General features: G+C 44.2%; 1 protein-coding gene across 2 annotated transcripts; it reads right to left on the reverse strand.

The window, feature by feature from the left end:
* Window positions 1–326: 326 nt before the first annotated feature.
* On the reverse strand, window positions 327–15,438 carry FAM241A (family with sequence similarity 241 member A). Of its 2 annotated transcripts, none has more exons than XM_086747371.1 (2): window positions 15,295–15,438; window positions 327–663 (listed from the first exon to the last, which is right to left on the reverse strand). In XM_086747371.1, the coding sequence occupies exons 1-2, from the start codon at window positions 15,391–15,393 to the stop codon at window positions 418–420; spliced, it is 345 nt and encodes a 114-aa protein (XP_086603497.1). In that variant the 5' UTR covers window positions 15,394–15,438; the 3' UTR covers window positions 327–417. The 2 variants fall into 2 exon arrangements, with proteins under 2 accessions (XP_086603497.1, XP_086603498.1); XM_086747372.1 differs by lacking the exon at window positions 15,295–15,438 and adding an exon at window positions 3,995–4,658.
* Window positions 15,439–20,680: the final 5,242 nt, after the last annotated feature.

A 20,680-nucleotide genomic window follows, 5' to 3' on the forward strand; every position in this document is an offset into this window, starting at 1 on the left:
ATTCAGAGAAGAAACAGCATGAGGCCCACCCCACCCCCCCAACAGTGAAACTCACTTGATGTGAGTGTCCTCTTAAAACCAGACAGGAAATTTTCACTATGCAAAGCAAGAACATTGAGGGAAGGGGGGCAGAACAAAAAGCCAATCCTTAGACTAAGGCCCCAAGAGTGCAGAAGACAGTACAGTGGACACCATTGTTACAAACATCTTTTTTGCCCTTCAAAGATGTAGTAGGGCATTGCTGACTTTGCTTAAAATGCATAATTTTAGTGCTCCTCACCCCAAATGTGGGAAGTTCAATGAAATGCAAATTGAAGCATTTCAACTCTTGATACACCACTCATTTACTTAAACACATAAATCTACTGACATAGTGACAGTGTTGAAATACACAATCTGAACAGCATCTATAAAATTTTACTGTTGTACATAAATAATGACAAGGCACAGAACAGCAACCAGTCCAAGAGCTTGTAGGCCAAGAAACCAGAGCATAACCCAGAATAATATAATTATTACAGGTTCTACTATCCGTTCTCCAAAGTACATCCTTGTGAAGCCTAACCTGATAAGGCTTTTGTTTAGTTCACCAAAAAGAGTCCCCATCTTTTTATAGTCATCTATTACAGGTTCTGCAGTGTCGTTTCTTTCTTCTTGCTGGACCTGTGGACAGAAGACAAAATTAGGAAATATGTTGTATAATCAATTCTTATTACTGTGATTCTGAACAAGTCTCAAATGTTTGAATGCGTAAAAATAAGATACACATGCGATAAAGCTACTCAAATCAAAAACCTGAAAGATGTTACGTAACTTGTGACTTCAGTACAACATTAAGGATGACACTCACTTATCCAAACTTGGGACATCTGAAGTGATACTACAAACACATGACAGCCTGTCTCCCCTCCAGATGCCACTCTGGAGGGGTAAATCTCTAGGTCATACATCTTGCCTGTCCGTGCAACATGGATGTCAGGGCAATTAAAATGAAATTAGATGCCTGTAATTCCAGGGAGGGAATTTGACTGAAGGAGATTGGTTTTAAATAATTTCCAGAATATCTTCAGAACCACAAGAAGAACCCAAAACTATTAAACACAAACTGTAAAGTATTTCGCACCAAAGCACAGAAAACTGAAGGGCTACTATCACCACTGAAAGAGGGGCACTGGATTAGACCAGGAAGAAGGCAAACATCCATCCCAGTGTTGGCGTAGAAAGTTACAGAGTCAGGCAAAGGAAGACAGCGCCAATGACTGCACAGATGCAAAGAGGTGGCACAAAGAAGGAAAGGGGAAGGGGAAACAAGATCTGCACTTTTCCCAAAAAGAAAAATGATGGGGCAAACACACAGGAAGGCAGAGATGAAGATGCCATGTTTAAATATCACTGCAGAAAACATGCGACTGTTTCAACATGTAACTTGTAACTAGATTAGAGCTTGAAATCCCATCTCTCCTTCCCCAGTGACCAGAGATCCTTTGCATAAAATCTGATTGCCTTATGTTTCGCTATGACAGGGTGAACACACTTCAAGATGATAAACATGAGTTTTCTAATCCTTCCATCAGGCAGCAATGAAAACACATACAATGGGTACTCATAAATATTTCAGTCAACTGATCAGTAAGTCCAACAAATTGCCTGCAAACTCTATGTGCAATTAATCTACTCCTGGATTCAAAGTAAATATGTCTCTAATTGTCTTCAAAGATGAAAGCTATTCTGCATCCCTGGTTACACGGCATGGTCTCAGTGGCAAGAAACAAATGCCCTCCCACAGCAGTACCAGGCTCTCCATTAGACAGCAAGTAATAAAGTGAATTCCCATTCCCACAGAAAAACATCCAGCAAAGACCAAAGGAAGCTAATATTTTTATTTCTAGGTCAGACTTCAGGCTCGATGCAGAACCTTCTGACTGAATGAAGGTTGGATAAAGCACCACAGCTGCTACTGAAAAAAAATCCCAACAAAACCTCTACAATTCCTCCGCTGTGTGTGCTTGGGTATTTTTAAATTTGCTTATTCATAAAGATTTTGATTTAAGCTTCAGTACTGAAGCCCAGAAAGGGAGGGGTGTAGGAAGCCTAAATAGTAATGAATATTGTGTTCAATTTTTCTGTGGTTCTAGAGAAGAGCCTGAAGACGGAGAACCGTGGTATTGGACGTTACGTACTGACAGCCACCGCCTTGTCTCTTTGCACCCCACTTTTCAGGCACAGGTCAGTTTCTTCCCCTCACTGGATATGGAAATCCCAGTTTTCAGCACTTTGGCTTTAACTGCACTTTATTTAATTCCAATAAATGTTGACTCTTCTTTAATTCCAGTGTTTCAAGGTTAGCCTCCTCAAGAAAGGCAGAGCCTCTTGTAAGCCACTGCAGACTTGGCAGGACAGGGAGTGTGACACCCCAGGAACACAATGCTGTTGCAGGAACTCTCATTCCTCTATTCCCAAAGAGCACAGGAGACCAACAAAACTGTCAGCCTAAGGGGTAAACTGATCACAGCAATCAGGGAAAAGAGAAAGGATGTGCTGGAAAGGGAAAATGTATTTGTTTGCTTCCTCCATGCAAATGACCACAGGGAGCACACACACCTGTGTGGATGGCAGAGGGCATGAGAGCACAGTTCACATCAAGTGGCACAGAGACTGCTCCTGAGAGAAACAGTTAAGGTGTGCTGGAGAAATCACTACGTTGTCTAGCAAAGTAGCTTAGGCTCTGAGCCAGTGGCCAGCGCAACCAGGAGGGGCAAAACAACCGAGTTGCTTCTTTGCCTCTGGATGACTAATGGTACCCAGCAATGCACTGGAAGCCTTCGTGCAGAGCTTGGAAGGAGGCCACCAGCAGGCAACATGTCCACAAATTCCATCGCACTGGGCCAGCTAAGTGCAATGAGCTGTATGTGTCCACACCAACAATGTCTCTCCTGGTATGAGGCAGCTGCAAGACACGGGATTTCCCTAGCAGCCCCATCCTGCTTTGGTAAGCTGATAGCAAGAAGTTGCACACAGTCTCTTAAGCAGGGTAGAGAGTAAATTCCACCTTACTTAGGCTCTCCAGGTCCTTTTTATCTACGGTTTGATTTTTTTGTTTTTAAGCAGGACTTTTATCTCACCCTCTCCTTCTCAAACAAGGGTAGATTCATTAATCCCTAAAGCAATTATGCAAAGTAAGCTTCTCAGCATGGAGGCTGACAAGTGTGTATTTAATTACAAAACAAGTGTCAAGTTATTTTTCCAAATATTTTTAAGAGCTTACAAAACCTTACAGAATGATAATGGAAATTCTCAAGATTTCAAAGTCTGCTTCAGTTAATTGAGGCTGAGTAGGTCTTGCTTCAGGCAACTCAGCAAAAAACGAGTGAAGCTGTAAAACACAGATGGGGTTGTGTTTTTTTTTTCCTCACTATTGCATAATATTTCACATGCTGGACAAACACATTTCTTCAGAGGTATAACTAAAATAGAACCATTAGGGCAAACACCAGTAATGTTACAATACTCCAAATTGCTAAAAAAGTATTAAATAAGCTTTAACATGACAGCTAGAAGTTCTCTAATTTTGAGGGCGACAGTAAAACAGCATACAGTCCCACATATATGCCAGTAGCTCTCAAACCATATCCTTAGAACCAAATACTTCTTCCCCTCCCCCCCTCGCCAAAGTACTGTTCTAAATTGTTTTAGAAACTGTCTCTCTTCAGTAAGCACAAAGTTCCCAGCTGACTCTTAATTTCCACAGGACTGTTTTCATACTAAATCTCACTGAATCAGCCTGAAGACACTACCATAACAGAAAAACACAGAAAGAGAAACGTACCCACTCTGAGCAGCCCTCCTGCCCAACAAAACAGAGCTTCCTCATTCAAAAGCAAAAGAAGTTTCTGTTTCAAACTTGCTACTTTTAAAAAACCAACAACCAAGACTTAGCTTAATGGATTCTAAGAATTTTTTGTGTATCAAGAGGGAGCGGAGGGAATTTCTTTACTTGCAGTAGCCCCAGAGAAAGCATATTTTCAAGGCCTTTACAGCGGCTCTTCTCCTCGTAGCTAACACGTGCTATGTAGGGGGGACCCCCAGACTTCATCTGCCACAATGCAGGAAGAGAGAGAGATGTAAGAGAGGTCTACATCATCTGCAGTAATTTGTTTGCCTTTCCTCACTCTTTGGAAGACAGGAGCGATGAACAAATTCAGAAGGGCCGAAGGAGCAGAAGTGCAGCCAGAGATCTAGATGGATATGCGCCCAAAATACCTCCCAAAAAGAGAGGAACAGCAGTACTGTCTCCCCAACTTCTCTCCCCTCCTTCCTCCAGCTGGCTGAAAAGACACTCACCAAATGCACACATATGGGATTATTCCTGAAGAAGAAAAGCGAATGTGGCTTTCCTGTGTGAATGAAGCTAAAAAATAATGTATTAGAAATGCTGATTGCATTTGTTTTCTAACCTGATGTTTCTTACAAAATTATTGTAGTGAATTACTCTTTACCGTAATTCAAATTAATTGTAAATCTAAGTTATTTTATTTTAGACATACTGGGATTATCAACACCCTTAAAGCAAATTACAGCAGCAGATTCCTTTATACAAATGTACAACCACTGTGTACGACCTCATTGCCTCAATTTCCTTTTCATAGAATCATAGAATCATAGAATGGTTAGGGTTGGAAGGGACCTTCAAAGGTCATCTAGTCCAACCCCCCTGCAAGGAGCAGGGACATCCCTGACTAGATCAGGTTGCTCAGAGCCTCATCCAGCCTGGCCTTGAACGTTTCCAGGGATGGGGCGTCCACCACCTTTCTGGGCAACCTGTTCCAGTGTTCTATAACTCGCATTGTAAAACATTTTTTCCTAATTTCCAATCTAAATCTACCCCCCTCTATTTTAAAACCATTACCCCTAGAACTGTCACAACAGGCCCTACTGAAGAGTCTCTCTCCATCTTTCCTGTGGGCCCCCTTTAGGTACTGGAAGACTGCTATAAGGTCTCCCCGGAGCCTCCTCTTTTCCAGGCTGAACAGCCCCAACTCTCTCAGCCTGTCCTCATAAGAGAGGTGCTCCAGCCCTCTTATCATCTTTGTGGCCCTCCTCTGGACCTTCTCCAACTGGTCCATGTCCTTCTTGTTTTGGGGCTCCAGAACTGGACACAGTACTCCAGGTGGGGTCTCACCAGGGCAGAGTAGAGGGGGAGAATTACCTCCCTCGACCTGCTGGCAACGCTCCTCTTGATGCAGCCCAGGATGCGGTTGGCCTTCTGGGCCGCAAGGGCGCATTGCCTGCTCATGTTGACCTTCTCGTCCACCAGCACTTCCAAGTCCTTCTCCTCAGGGCTGCTCTCAATCCATTCTCCACCCAGCCTGTATTTGTGCCTGGGATTGCCATGACCCAGCTGCAGGACCTTGCACTTGGCCTGGTTGAACTTCATGAGGCTGGCACGGGCCCACCTCTCCAGCCTGTCAAGGTCCCTCTGGATGGCATCCCTCCCTTCCAGCGTGTCGACGGCACCACACAACTTGGTGTCATCGGCGAACTTGCTGAGGGTGCACTCTATCCCACTGTCCATGTTGCCGACAAAGATGTTGAACAGGGCCAGGCCCAGCACGGACCCCTGAGGGACGCCACTCGTGACCGGTCTCCACATGGACATTGAGCCGTTGATCACCACTCTCTGAGTGTGGCCATCCAGCCAGCTCCTTATCCACCAAGTGGTCCGTCCATCAAACCCATGCCTCTCCAGTTTAGAGAGAAGGATGTCGTGTGGGACAGTGTCAAAAGCTTTGCACAAGTCCAGGTAGATGATGTCTGTTGCTCATCCCTTGTCCACCGATGCCGTCAGCCCGTCATAGAAGGCCACCAAATTGGTCAAGCACGATCTGCCCTTGGTGAAGCCATGTTGGCTTCACCAACCACCTCCTTGCTCTCCATATGCCTTAGCATGGTTTCCAGGAGAATCTGCTCCATGACCTTGCCAGGCACAGAGGTGAGGCTGACCGGCCTGTAGTTACCCCGGTTTTCCTTATTCCCCTTTTTAAAAACTGGGGTTATGTTCCCTCTCTTCCAGTCATCGGGGACCTCACCAGACCGCCACGACTTCTCAAATACGATAGCCAGCGGCTTGGCAACTTCATCCGCCAGTTCCCTCAGGATCCGCGGATGGATCTCATCAGGTCCCATGGACTTGTGCACCTTTAGGTTCCTCAGATGATCCCGAACCTGCTCTTCGAGTACAATGGGCAGTTCTTCATCCTCGCAGTCCCTGCTTGCAGCTTCTACAGCTTGGGTGGTGGGACAAGAACTCTTGTCAGTGAAGACTGAGGCAAAAAAGTCATTGAGAACCTCAGCCTTCTCCATGTCCTGGGTAACCAGGACACCAGTTCCCTTTTGGAGGGGGCCTACATTTTCCCTGGACCTTCTTTTGTCCCCTACATATCTATAAAAGCTCTTCTTGTTGCATTTTATATCCCTGGCCAGATTCAGTTCTGCCAGGGCTTTGGCCTTCCTTACCTTATCCCTGGCCACTCGCACAGCCTCTTTGTAGACCTCCCAGGCTACCTGTCTCCATTTCCACCCTCTATAGGCCTCCTTTTTCACTTTCAGTTGGTCCAGGAGCTCCTTGCTCATCCACGCCGGCCTCCTGGCCTTTTTGCCCAACTTGTTCTTCAAGTTCTTTCATTTTATATTCCTTAAATGCTTTCATATGAAGAGTGTAATATTTTATTTAATTTTAAAGTATTTCATATTCAGTTTCTATTTTTTACTTGAAATCATTTAAAATTAGAGTTATCATATGGAACAGAAGGGGAAGTGTCTGATCTGTCCTGTGGCTCAGCATGTATGCACAAACGACGTTCTTCACAAGCCTACTGCAGTACCCGAAGGTTCTCAACAAGCACCCAGTTTCCTCGTCTTTTCAGATGTTTGGTGTTATAAAATTTCCCTCCCTATTCAAAATGGCATATTTTCATCCGCAAAGCTGTCGTCTGCTGTCTCCTGCTGTTTTTTGGCTGAAAGTCAGAATGTAAAGTTTTTCAAAGTTTGGATCTTCATTATGGAAACTTTGTAACCAATTTACCCAGCTGTTATGGCGGAATGGCTTGGGGGTTTGAATGCTTTAAGGAGAACCATGAGGTGCCCTCTCAGATGAAGTATGCCATAATAGGACCTTTTCTCAGAATGAAAGTCTGTGAGGAGGAAGCAGAGGAGATACTAAGTGCAAGTTCTGTCCACTTTGAACACAGCTGGTGCTCCTACATCCCTGAAGCACTTCTGAAAAAATCTCCCATGAAATTGAATGTTTTCCTGGACTAGCCTTAAAACACAGAAGGTAATGTCAACTCAACGCCTACTGAACTCAACAAATATCCAGCTGTGGCTTTACCAGTTATGTTCATCATCGACACAACACACAAAGTTACATGTGTTCTGACCACTAACTACCCTTGCTTATGGCAAGCTTCCACCACATTCACTCAAACTCAGTGTTGCCTAAATTCCAGACAGCACATGGTAAGTCACAAGAAAACGCTGCTCCGCACCAGTCTGACAGCAGGAACTGCTTACCTGCTTCCCATCAAGGGTGTTTTGATGATACAGAGAAACATGACATCCCATCAGAACATACCCCCCTCCCAAAGAAACCACCTTTGCAATGATTCACTACTACAGCTACTCACTAGGAGAGAAGGACAAAGTTAGCACTGAACTTCTCACAATCGTGTAAGGCTGATCCCTGTCTGCACCTCTTAAGTGTAATGTAGCCCGTTAAAGGTCTCTTCCCCTCAAATTGCTGGCAGCACACAGTTCCTGCCCGTGACCATTTGCAGATCACACCGAATAACTTTGTAAAGTGCTTGGAGGTTGCAGAACACCAATGGATCCGGAAGGGACACAAACCTACCCAACACACTTGGGAAGTTATTTTCCTTTGGCTAATCAAAGACAGCATGGAAGCACAGGTTTGGCATTTCTCTTTTCTGCTGTCAGCAACGCTAGCTCACTGAAGGACAGTATCAATCATGTCCTTACACAAAGACTAGATGTCCTTACACTGTGTCGCCAACAAGCTCTGCCTGGAAGTCCCTGCAGCTTCTCCTAGGGCCACAGCATGGCCGCTGCTGCAGCACTTTCCTAGCCAAGCGATGGAGGCCAGTGCCCTTGCTCAGGGTACCCCACACTTGCTGGATGTGGCAGACTTGCTGGCCACGCACAGATCACACACAACAAACTACTGCAACATCAGCATGCAGGTGATTCTCTGTGCTCCTCAGGGTTGCTGCTGCTGTCATCACAACCTGGCCCTCCCAGGGCTCATCCCTGGAAAGAAGACAGTGGTCTGAAAGGAGCAACCCAAGCTGCTCTGGCAGCTGCAGCCAGTGCCTCCTGCCAGCCTCCTGGAAGAAAGACAGCCCTGCTTCATCATACACACCCCTGCCGCAATGCCAGCATGATGGGTGAGGTGCTACAGTTGCCACTAGGAAAGGCAGCAGTAGGCTGGATGAATTGTCTGGGAGGACCACAAACAGAATGGCTCTAAAGCGACCGCAACATTTCTCAGTCCTGTAACCTCACCACTGCACTAGCTGTCAGAACAGGCTTAGTTACGGTCTTGTCTTCCAGGTGTTTCATCTGCTGAAGCAGCAGCTTGGTCCACGGTTTTCCACACTTAGCCTAAGGATCTTGAGATGGTTTGTTTGCTTTGGGATATCCTTATGTGTATGGAAAAAAATGCAAAGTAACTGACCTGAGTGAAATAATTGGAAGAAGTTCAACAGATTCTGTGGGAGGAGGAACCTGCTCTACTTAAAGATTCAAGATTAAAAAAAAAATCCATTCAACTACTCTGAAAGAACAAAATCCTTCAAAACAAACCAAATAACATCCCTCTTCCTATTTTTCACAATTAATAAATTGAAGAAACCCCAACAGTCTTCTGTTCCTCAGAAGAATTGAAAAATTCCCACCTTGCACTCAACTTGACGACAGCACTAGGCCAAGCACAGGCCTATTAGTTTCTCTTTTCTTGCATCAACTGGCCAAAGGGTATTACAGAAATGTGAACTCCAGCAATGAAGGAGAAAAGCCCAATGGACTGGGAAAATAACTGCTCTCCTTGTAAAAGCTTGTGATTTTACAGTCCAAAAAAATGCTGCTGGGCAAAGGTGGCAAAGAGAGCGAGGAGTAGGAAACAGGTATCCACAAAGTTCATCTCCAACACAGAAAAGCAGCAGTGTCTCCAAATTGTTTGCAACATGCCTCAGATCACAATAGGTCGCACTTACAGTTACAGAAGAAAGAAAAAGAGGTGGCATATTTAAGAGAATTAATTCCATGTTAGAAAAGAAAGCTCAGTAGCAAACATGTGTTTAACGACATCTAAATGAGACATTAAAAAAAAAGTGTAAACAAGAAATGCAGGGATATCAGGATATCACATATACATACCCATCTGCACATTTTCCTTTTCTTCAAGTAAAAAGTTTCCTCTGCAGTATTTAACTGCTCACAATCTATACTACTCCAGTCGTGGTTATTTTTACTCCAGGGAACAGGTGGTGTTTCTGATAGCTGAAGCCCATAGATACTTAAATGTCAAAAAAGCCACACAGATGTGGCTTTAGGAACATGTTTACCTACTGAAAAATACTCCTATATTTCTGAAAGCTGCAACATTAACGTTCAGAAGAGAGAGCCTTACAAATTAATCTCTTTTTAGAGGATGCAAACCAAAACTGAAAATACTTCATACTCAATCTTACAGAAAAATATGAGAAGAAAGTCAGCTGATGACAGAGACCAGGATGGAAGAAACCACAAGTTCCCTCCCCTCCAAAATAAGAGACCAACTTCTGTTAGGTGCAGATGGGGACGCATACCAGCCAACACACAACTACAGACACTTGATAGTTAGGTAGCCAACAGTGCAAGTCCCAGAGGAATGAATTACCCAATTTTGCTAGTACTCAGCCATCTGACTGCCCAGGGTGTTGCCATGGGCAGGCTTTGGAGATCTGCAGCCAACAGCAAGTTCGCAGGTTGTGGCCTCCCCCCTTCCTCCAAACTACAGCCTCGCCTCGTCGCAGGGCACCAGCACGAAACCCTGTGATGCACGGGTCAGCCAGGCACAGGCTTTCTGCCTCCTACTCCTCCACATCTGCAAACTAGACAGTTTCGTTACTCATAACACCTGGCACGTGACCAGAATTTCACCCTGTGTTCTCATACTTAAAAAGATTCCTTATGTTTAATTAAAAGAAAGTAAAATTTGCCCCAAAACAGTAAATAATTTGATTGGAAATTTTTCTGATTTTCTGCCTCTTCTGCTACAGCAGGAAGAGAACGCTATATCCCTTTGCATCCTTTGCTAGCATGAAACTAACACTTAGTATTTGACCTTGTAAATGTAAGCAGTGAAAAGATCTTGATACTCAGCCAACAGACTATTAAAAAAACAAAATCAATTTCAACCATCTGGAGGAAAAAAAACCAAACCAACAGGTTCTTTCCTCTAAGATAATTTTAATCTGATATTTAAATATGAAAAGATGAATAGATTAGGAAATGAGAAAAAGAAATCATACCTCACTTCCAGATGAAAAACAAGACCGAGAAAAGCTAAGTTTAACTTGTTCCTCCGGGGAAAAAAAAAGTAAAGGCAAGAAAACGAGAAAAATTCTTAATACCAAAAGTACTTTACAACAGCTACCAACAAAAGTGACATATTGGAGGGAGTTTAAATTAAAAATTGCAAAACAAAGATTGGGTTAACATTCATTTCACAACAAGAATCTAGACACCATTTATAAAATAGGAACAAGATGTTTCCATAGAAACAAGCAACAACGTAAGAAAAGCCACGGCACTGTATTCCCTTTAGTCACCTTTTACAGCAACCCAAATTTAGGATCAACAGTTGCTGGGTCAAATTTCGAAATATCAGGAGCAGTTTTGTGTTAAGGAGATGAAAAGGCTTTTCCAAATACTGAACTTGTGCATGTGCAGAGCAGAGAAGGCTTCAACAGCAACAGAGGCTTCCTTCAATAAACTGTGTTAGTCTCACAGTTTCAGCAGTAAATTCCCCCGCTAATAGGGCACCAGATAAGAAACAGTCGCAGACAAGAGCCCAGCATAGGAGGGTCTGGGAGGCTGCCTCTCCTCCCCATTTCAGGCTGCTGTCTGCACTCTTCCTTACGCTAATAATACTGCCCCTGTAACTTGATGCCATCCATGCTGCAATTTTACATAGCGACTAGATCAAAAGCAGTTCCTAATCCATCTTCTCCTTACACATGCGACATTTGATTTCCATAGGATTTTGTTTATCAATGTTCCCCCACTAAATTCAGTCAGCTTGACCCAGCAAAAGGCTTGCAATTCACCTTGTGTTCAGTATGGTATCAATGCACTGGCATGCTGAAAAGCAACAGCTGTTAATTCTGCCTTTTAAGGAGAAGACATTTCTATTCATTTCTACCTCCAGAATACTTTTTTCTTTAAGAAAATGGGATCTTCACATTATCCAACCACAGCATGCTATCTTACCTACTGCAGGTGCTACAGGTATGTCTGAAGGATTTTTCTTTGTTTTTCTTCAAATGCTGTCAAGTCTCAGAAAACTCACTAATGCTTTTTAGAAAGTTATTATCACATATTATTATGCAGGTGTGAACCTCTGCAGCAGAGTTAAATTATTTGTAGAGCCAGAACAAATTTGAGATTAAGCCCTCCCTGTCAGGAGTTACCATTTTCGGTTCACAAACAAATCCCAACAACTGCAAGCAGGAGAAACCTACCTACCTTCTAGCCTTGGGTACCACAGTTTCCACACATACAAGTTTACTTTAAAACATTCTTGGTCTCTACTGACTTATGACTGAAATGGTACCATTCCAGGCAACACCGCACACATCCATCCTACAGTCCAATGAACAATTAAACACTTACATGAGGGATACCACAAGGCTGTTGATATTATCTTCTAGTTTTGTTTCTGCTCATTCTTCCCATGCTGGAGAAATACTAGTGATACTGAAAACTTATTAAAAAACTTCAGGACTTAAGCGTAGCTAAGACAGCCATACCTCTTCAACATCATTCTCAATGGGAAACACCAAAAACCTTTTCTAATAGCTCCTCTAAATCTGAACCCATCTATTAGAAGATAAAATGCTCCAATTACACAGATAAAACACTGTTCAAAATAAAACTAAAACATCCCAAAGGGTTACAAAGTCAGGTTGATGAAAAGGTTATAGCTTAAGCTAATTTATGTACTTGCAAATACACGTATCATGTATTAACTCTGTATTTGGACATTTTCTAGAAGCGTTGGTTTTAGCTTAGCTGTCGGACAGCACTTTGCAGTCTACGTACCCTAAACCAGCAGGACGTGGAGATCTTGGTTGCACTAAAGCAACTGGGAATTTTGCCATTGCCTTCAACTTAGATTACAAGAGATTAAAACCTATTACAGACCAAACCATTTTCAGCACAGAAGACAGCCACAGTGCCACAGCTTTCAGGAACTGTGTCTGCTCTAACACAGCTTGGCTTCCCAGTCCCTATGGATGGACCGGGTGTTGTATCTTTTGCCCTACTGAAATGCAGGGCTTCTGCCTCACCTTTTATTATTATACATTTGCATGCCTTCTACCTTTCTATTCTTATTTTGTGGTTTAATTTATAGGTGTTGATGAGATTCAGACTGTAGTAATATGACAAAGGCTAACCTATTTTAGAAAGTGGGTTAGGGAAGGAGATTTGAGGTCCTTAACTGTAGTGATATTGAAAATACAGGACAACTTCTGCGTCTGACTAACAACTATCAACAGTTAGGAGAAAATTGTGAACTCGTAGAGTGAAGCAGCAACCTACTCCCACGGCTTCAGGAGCAGCTGACCCTTTCTGTACGTTCAGGTACCACTTGTGAACACCAGCAACGCAACGCAGGAGAGATGGAATAAACTATCCAGACTCTGTAGCTTTTCAAAGACTAAAGTCAGGGTAATTATTCTCATCTTTGCATGCAAACCTACAAAGGGTATTAATCACGTTATCGTCCAGTTCAGCATTTAAATCTAACCACTGAAGTAGGCAATTCTACAGTCTATTGCAATAATGAAATCCAAAGGCTATATATGACATTTAGTAACATATCCTTCTATTCTTTTAAAAAGGTACCTGTCAGTAATTTTGTTAAGCATGTCCCTGCTGACATAGTAATAAGCTTCAATAGAAAATTAAAGCCAGAAGGTTTGGTATTAAACAAACAGATTTATTTCCTACAGAGTACCACTCTCTTTTAATAAAAAAATTAAAAGAGTGTATACATTATTATTTAGGTCCTGCTTGTCAGGAAGGTATTCTTTTAGCATTATGTTACTAGGTATGATCTTACAGAAACTGAATTTATTGTGGAAGAAATGAGAAGAAAGAACTCGTACCCAGGTTACCAGCCCCAGATCCTCACCTAAAAAAAAAACCCTCTCAAAAAAGGCCAAGGATTTGCTCTCGTGTCGACTTTACTTTACACCAGCTGAGAGAAGTAAGAATTTACACCACCCTCCAAGCAGATTTTGACCCATTTCTTTTGCATCGCATGTAACACTAAGATGGTGCACACATTTATACTGCAGGAGAGAAGTCAAAACAGGAGAACACTGGGCTGAGGACCAGCAGTTACGTTAACAGTGCCAACACCCTCAGCAAACACAGCAACAATGCTCGGCCTCCATGAGAGACTCCAGGTAAGGACCCAGCCTGGAAACAGAATTCCTGTCTGCTGGAACGGCAGGGTTCAGCAACAGCCCCTCCATGAGAGCAGAAAGGGCAGGGGAACCCACTACTTTGAGAGAAATCTGGACATATGCATGAAAGCAAAAAAGTGACAGCACGTGACTAGGCTTGATGACCCAGGAGCCCCTCCAGATCAAGCTAAGTGTCCATGCTTCTCTTGAACAAGAGAATGAGAATCTGGGACTTTCTGTCAAAGTTTGCAGCAAGTGTGGTCCGGCAAACTCCTCACCTCGCTTTAGTCTTCCCTATACATAAAAGAGAAATATTGCTATTCAATTATCAAATTATGATTATTTTTACTGTTAGTATATATAAGATACACATTCCATATGTATATTAAATAAAGACAACTGAAATTCCTTATTTCCACATCTAGTTTATTATTTGTCCAGCTGCTGGAACCTCAGTATGTGGAAAAAATACTCCACACTACGATGGTGAAACATTTCCAGTAAACAGGAAGGATTTCCCCTTTCTCTCTCATGGCCTATTTAAAATTTCTCCCTTGCTATCCTAACATCACTCGTCAGGAAGGGGCCTGAAACGGGGCCTCATCACTACCAGTGCCTGAAAAGAGTGGGAAGAGAGTTTCTCAGCCAAGCGTGCTGGTGGCCACCCAAGCCTTTACCAACTTAATTTTAAAATGTGACTATCTTAGAAGAACTTCCAGCAGAAATAATTATAAAATTAAACAAAACTGTCTGGAAATTACTTTGGGACGTACTCCAGCAGCTCTGTTTGCCCCTGTGCCATTATCAGCAGCATGCATTTCACTTACTGAACCACTCCAGGCATTCAGAGCGGGTCAGTACATTTAAGCATCGAATAGGAAAAAGGTTATGATCTTTTTTTTTTCTTTAAAGGAAATATCAATAAAGGTGCATTAAGAACATTGTCTTTGTCTAAGCAGGGGGACAACACTGTCTACAAAACAAAGAGCATGTGGAAAGCCATTTTACCATTGACAATAGGGAAACCTACATGGCTTCTGTCACTTCCTAAGCGAAAAAAGCCCACATCCATCCACCAGGCCACAGAAAGAAAGCAGACAAGTCAAAAAATGAGTTGATCTCTTTCTCCAATTCTCCAATACATTCAGTTTTGTAAGTAATAACGAGACTGAAAGCGTAAAAATATTTAAAGTGAACGAGCATAAGTATATAAAGGAAAGACTGAGCGCTGAACCATAGCTGGATTCCGGGGATGGCAACAGTACCCCAGTTACTGCCAGCCAGATGTTCACCCCGGGATGCTGCCCGGGGACCACCCTTGCACATCTGCCCCCGGCGCTCGGCGCCTGGAACGCGGGGCGGGCCGGGGGCGGGGATCACGCGTGGGCGAGCCCCAAGCAGCTCGGCCGGGTTGCATAAGGCCCCCGCCGCAACTGGGAGCGCATGATGCCACGGAAGGTAAAGCAAAAGGCGTTTACGGTTTTCCTTCTCTTCGTTGACGGCGGGGGCAGACCTCCCAAACCCCTCACCCTCTGTCACCCACCTGCTCCTCCGGCAGCCGCCGGTACCAGTCGGACGCCGCTTCCCGCTCGCATTCCCCGAGCGGTGCCGGTGGCGGCAGCACCTCCGCTGCCGAGCCCATGGCTCCTGCGGGCCGAGCAGTAACCACACGCTCCCGGCCGCCGCCGCCGCCGCCGCCTTGGCGGGGCGGGACCGGTCACGGGGTCCGGCGGAGCGGCGGGAGGGCGGGGAGCGAAGAGGAGCGCGGGGGGGGCGGGAAGGGCGGGGAAAGAAGCCTTTCGCTGTTGGGGCCAGCCTCAAACCGCTGGGCTGATAATTATAGCAAAGAAAAAAATTACAAAAAAATTCCCCCAACAATCCGATGTCCCAATGGTTTTATTAAAACCGGTGTCACTAAAGCGTTAATTTTAGTGCCTCTCCTTGTTGGTGTGTCTCCGGGGAGGAATGCCGGACTGGCAGCGTGAGATGCCTGCTGTTGTTCCCCAGAGAAATAAAAAACACTTGGCCTCCCTCTCCTGAAGCTGTCCAAATCCCGTCCCTCCTTCCTTTCAAACGAGCTAATACACACGAAAAACAACGGCAAACCCAGAAGATAAGACTTGGTCTCCAGCAAAGCTCGGGGCGGGGCATGGAGGACAGAAATGGCACCATGCAGGGGTACTATGGAGCACTGCTGTACCTCCGCAGAGCGAGGCCCCGCTTCTGCCAACCCTTGCAGGCTTTACCCATGCTGGCCACCCCACTGTGGCACCGCGAGCGCAGCTGGGTGTCAGTGTGTGGCGTGGCCAAGCCGTGGCGGGGCTGGCGGCAGCACCCGCCTGCATCTTTTCTCCTCATCCAGATGCCAGTTCATGTGCCACGTCTGCTTCTGCAAAGCTTCCCTCAGTTTTGTGTCAACAGGCAATTCTCTGAGGTGCCAACAGGCTGTGTGGCAGTAGGATTCCATGGAAATCAGACATTCATATGAATTTTATCTGGCTTTCTGGTGGTTGGGTGTGGGCCCCATTGTTGTTTGGAGGGAATTCTACCTGCTTTTGGCTTTTCCTAGCGTTTTTGTTGGGCAACGAACAGCTGTAGCTGTAACAAAACTAAAACCTTCAGAAAGAAACACTCAGTGCATTGTAGTATAGTCACACCTTCAAGCTACAAACAAGTATTCTTTAAAAATGCGGAACAATACACAAACAACACCAACTGCCAGGCCTCTCGTGTGGCTGCCGGGGAGGAGAGCCAGTGCAGGGACAGCTGGGACAGGACAATTGTTGGCAGGGCCACTGCGACTGCCTGCCTTGCTGTGCTTGGTGGTGGCTCCCCTTCCTGACGGAGCAGCTGGCCCCGGCTGCTCCCCAAGGTGCAAGGTGGCCAAGAGCAGTTTGCTTTGATTACTTGACTGATTGCTTGCCCAGAGTTCTGGTCCTGGTTTCTCAGGAACGGGGACAGGTTTGGAGGAACGTCAAGCTGTTGAAACAGTGCCCATAAACCATTGCAATCCTGCTGGCATGGGGAAATACTGGACACCATAGAGAAAAATTCCACGGACTTCAGCACTGAGGGCCATGGCGATACGTTTCTGCACACAATGTGACTACTCAGCAACAGCTCTGTAAAACATCCCAGAGGCTCTCTGCTTCTCGGGTGGTTTGTGAAAAAATGAAGTGCCACACATAGTACTGACATTCAGTAAACTCTCTCTGGGAAAAAGGTCTTAAATAAAGAATTGATCAGGTGTCCCTTTCACTGAGCTTAATACACTTAAATCCATAAAATTTTGCTGCTTTGTGGATCACAAAAACGTATATTAGAATTTGTTTTAGAAAATGTTGATGCTGAGGCTGCTGTTGTTTTTTACAGCACAGCCTCTTACCCCTGTTCCTTCTTCAGGACGAGCAACCCTTGTGCCAGGAGTACTATAACATGCACCAGCTGGCTTGGTGCTACAGTTTCCTCCTCCCCTACCTGCAGTCCTACTGTTTTGATGTTGATCTCCCCGCAGAGGAACATTTTTCCCTAGCTTCTGCAGTGAAGCAAAGCTAATTGTATTTCAAACAAAAGCCACACTCCTCTCTATCGCACCTACCAGCCTTTGATTGCCTCTTCACACCCTGAACGACAGCCAGATGCTCAGCGCACAGGGCCTGCCTCCGGCTCCCTGGCACTCTCCGTGTGGGTAGGCACCTCTGGGGGCAATAGCCTCATTGCCCAGGGGAAGAACGGGGACTTGGAAGCCCCCACTGAGATGTCTTATGATGCAGACACCATTACAGCCTGTGCAACTTCAGTAACCTCAAAGAAACCTGTTCCCCTTCATAGCAAACGGTCATAGAAAAGGCAATGCCTCAATCACATCACAAAGCTCTTCCTATAATCAACTTTCCTGGGCTTCTTGTCCTCTGAGCACTGGTGCCTGGGCCTGTGAATGAGGCTGAGCTGCTGCAAAACTGCTCTGAGATCGGGATTCTTTCCAAATATTCACAAACATGTGGTCGCTTCATAAGGATTTAATCGCAAGAATGAGTTGAAGGATTTATATCACCAAAAGAGATCCCCGCAACTTAGCAACTTTCAAGATCACTGTCTGAGTGAAATTTCCCATACTCTAAGCCCTCTGGACATGGCTGACTTTCTGCCCACAGTGCTTTCTCCCAGTATCAATAATTTCAGAAAATGCCAGGACAAATCCCAGCGTGATTTACTGATAGGCAAAAAGCCTTGTGCCAAAAGAAATTGCAGAGATGCAAGTTAAAGGGCAGATTCTGCAAAATAGTTATTAGTTTTGCCTTGGGCAACTTGTTGTCCATTCGAAATACATGTACAGACAAAATATCTCCCAAGGGGTAAAGAGAGGTCTTCTTGCGTGACTCTGTCATTTGGGGGTCACTAAGGAGAGTCAGAACCTCATGATAAAAATCTGTAATTGATGGATTTTCTGGACAAACAGGTGCTTGTAGTAGGAGGAAGACTGAACGCTGCAGCTTTGCTCAGAGCTAGGACAGCCTGAGTGCTCTGGCCTTTCTGAAACCCTCTCTAGATCACAAAACGTAGAAACAGCTGGACTGAATGAGACTAAAACTCCCTCTCGATGGGTATCTGCTCCCTAATCGTAGCCAAGAGTAGCTGCCAGGAAAAGAGTAATAGATGCTGCAGCGATACTTCTTGAGAGTATTCTTTTGTCTTCCAGTGATTTGAGGTTCAAAGACTTCCTGTTCCTTGCAGGGGGGTTGGACTAGATGACCTTCGAAGGTCCCTTCCAACCCTAACCATTCTATGATTCTATGACTTCCCGAGCCCAGACGCCAAGTGGAATAGTGAGGGCAGTATTTCAGGGGTAGGATCAAAGGCAGCTGAGGGAAGGCATGCTACCATGGGGATGAAATGTGGCCAAGGCATACAGAGTGCTTATATTGGTCTTGTTGCCCAGGGGAATGTATCTCTTTCATCCTGCTCTTTTTTTCCCATGTCCCTGGCATCCACTAGTGTCTCCTTAGACTGCTGTTGTGGCTGGGGCCCTGAGCCCCCTCTCCAGGGCTGTCAGCTGCTCCTGCCCACAAAACTTCCTGTCCCACCTACCTGCCTCGGGTCTCGAAGGCAAAGACAAAGCCTGTCAGAGTGTAGGCTGTGGTTTGATGACACGATAAAACCAGTTTTAGGCCATTTAATTCCAGACTGAAAAGGTCATAGCCATGTAACACTGAGACACCTTACTGGTTCAAATAGGTAAAAAAATCTTTGATTGGTTAGCACTGTGTATACAGGTCTTACGCCAGAGCAGGTACTGTGTGTCCTCTCTCTCAGCTGGCAGAAAGCTGGCATGAACACCTACCACCAGCCTAAAATCGGGCCTCCTATACTAGCTGATTCAACAGATACATGACAGCTTGCCTGCATCTGCTCCAGACCCAGCTGGGCCTTTTGGGGTTATTCTCAACACAAAATTTACCATTGTGGGGACTTGGAAATGACAGGGACAAGATATAATGGATGTGCCAAGGTCTTACCTGCTTGCCACCTGCCATTTCCTATCAGTATCAACTCAGCTAACTTCCTCTAATAACTACGTGGTTAAAGGACTTCAGAAAAAAAAAAAAGACTATTTTTTTTTCCTCTTAGATGCATCTAACAGGTGTAACTGACTTCAAGATGAGATTCACTCAGATTGCCGAGTGCAGAGTTTAATCCCAAATCTTTCCAAACTCCAGAGTTCATCTAAATATTAAAAGGCTTGAAAAAAAGAGAGGTTTGTTAAACCTCTGGTAATGGAAACTTTTGTCATAACTGGAAGGAGGTCAATGTGGTTTTGTACAGTATAATGGATTTACTGATGAATGGAACATTTCAAACTCTCTGATGGGTTTTATCTACTTTATATTCCAGATGTTAATATAAGTAAATTCTCTAAATTCTCAGACAATTTGTCCAGTATGACCATGCAGCTTACAGTGGTCATTGGTGCTCTTACATGGATTTTTGAAGTAAAGCTGTTAAATTCCATAATTTCCTTAGATCTTTCAAGTATATTAAGAAATACAAGAAAAGGCTTTTCCAACACTGACTACAAAGTGAACTGGGTGAAATTGGAATTCAAAACATGAAAATATATTAGAGGATACTGAATACAAATGAAATGAAACAATTAATTTGGTTCCTTTTTCTTCAGTGTATAATGACAAAGGGACATTGAAGATCAGCCCCTACTAGCAATCTCTATTCTCCAACAGTTGATATATATCATGCAATCTCATTTAAGGGCCAAAGCAAAATATACATGGGCTCATATATATGGGCTCAGAAAGAAAGAAACAAAACAGGAATGGAGAAGTTCTATTATGAAAGGTCACCTGGAGCACTCCCAGGCATTGCAGGGGAGTTTTGTGCAGTACCTTTTCTAATGCATTTGCTAGTATAATTTTTTTTTTTAATGCCTCAAGTGAATTCTGCCATTTCCCTTGGATATTATTTCACAGTATAAAAAAATCTCACAAAAGTCTCTTCCCTGGCTATCAAGTCTACATTTTTTCCTTTTTTATTTCATTCTGTTATTAGGTTACGTTCACTTATGATCCTTGATGAAAGTCTGATTTTCTGCACAGCCTGCTTGCATGATCAATATTTACCACAAACCCTATTAGGATTAGTAAGTTTGCAAAACAGAACCTTAATTTTGCTTACTTCATTTGCTCTAATCTTTCTTAATTTATGACCTTTTTTCTTGGCTACCAGTTCAAAAGAGAGTTTTGATTTTTTTTTTCTTGCCATGAGTCCTTTATAAGCATTTACTCCACTGGAGTGTAAGCTCAAAGCAGGCAAAAAAAATGCTTTACAAATGTATAGACAGTCCAAATTTGCAGCAGTGTATTTATTTATTACTGCAGGACACTGGAAGCGTGGATCCAGTTTGCTGCTTGCTGACA

This window comes from Chlamydotis macqueenii, chromosome 4 (assembly GCF_036417535.1).
Source record: "Chlamydotis macqueenii isolate bChlMac1 chromosome 4, bChlMac1.mat, whole genome shotgun sequence".
Taxonomy (NCBI): Eukaryota; Metazoa; Chordata; class Aves; order Otidiformes; family Otididae; genus Chlamydotis; species Chlamydotis macqueenii.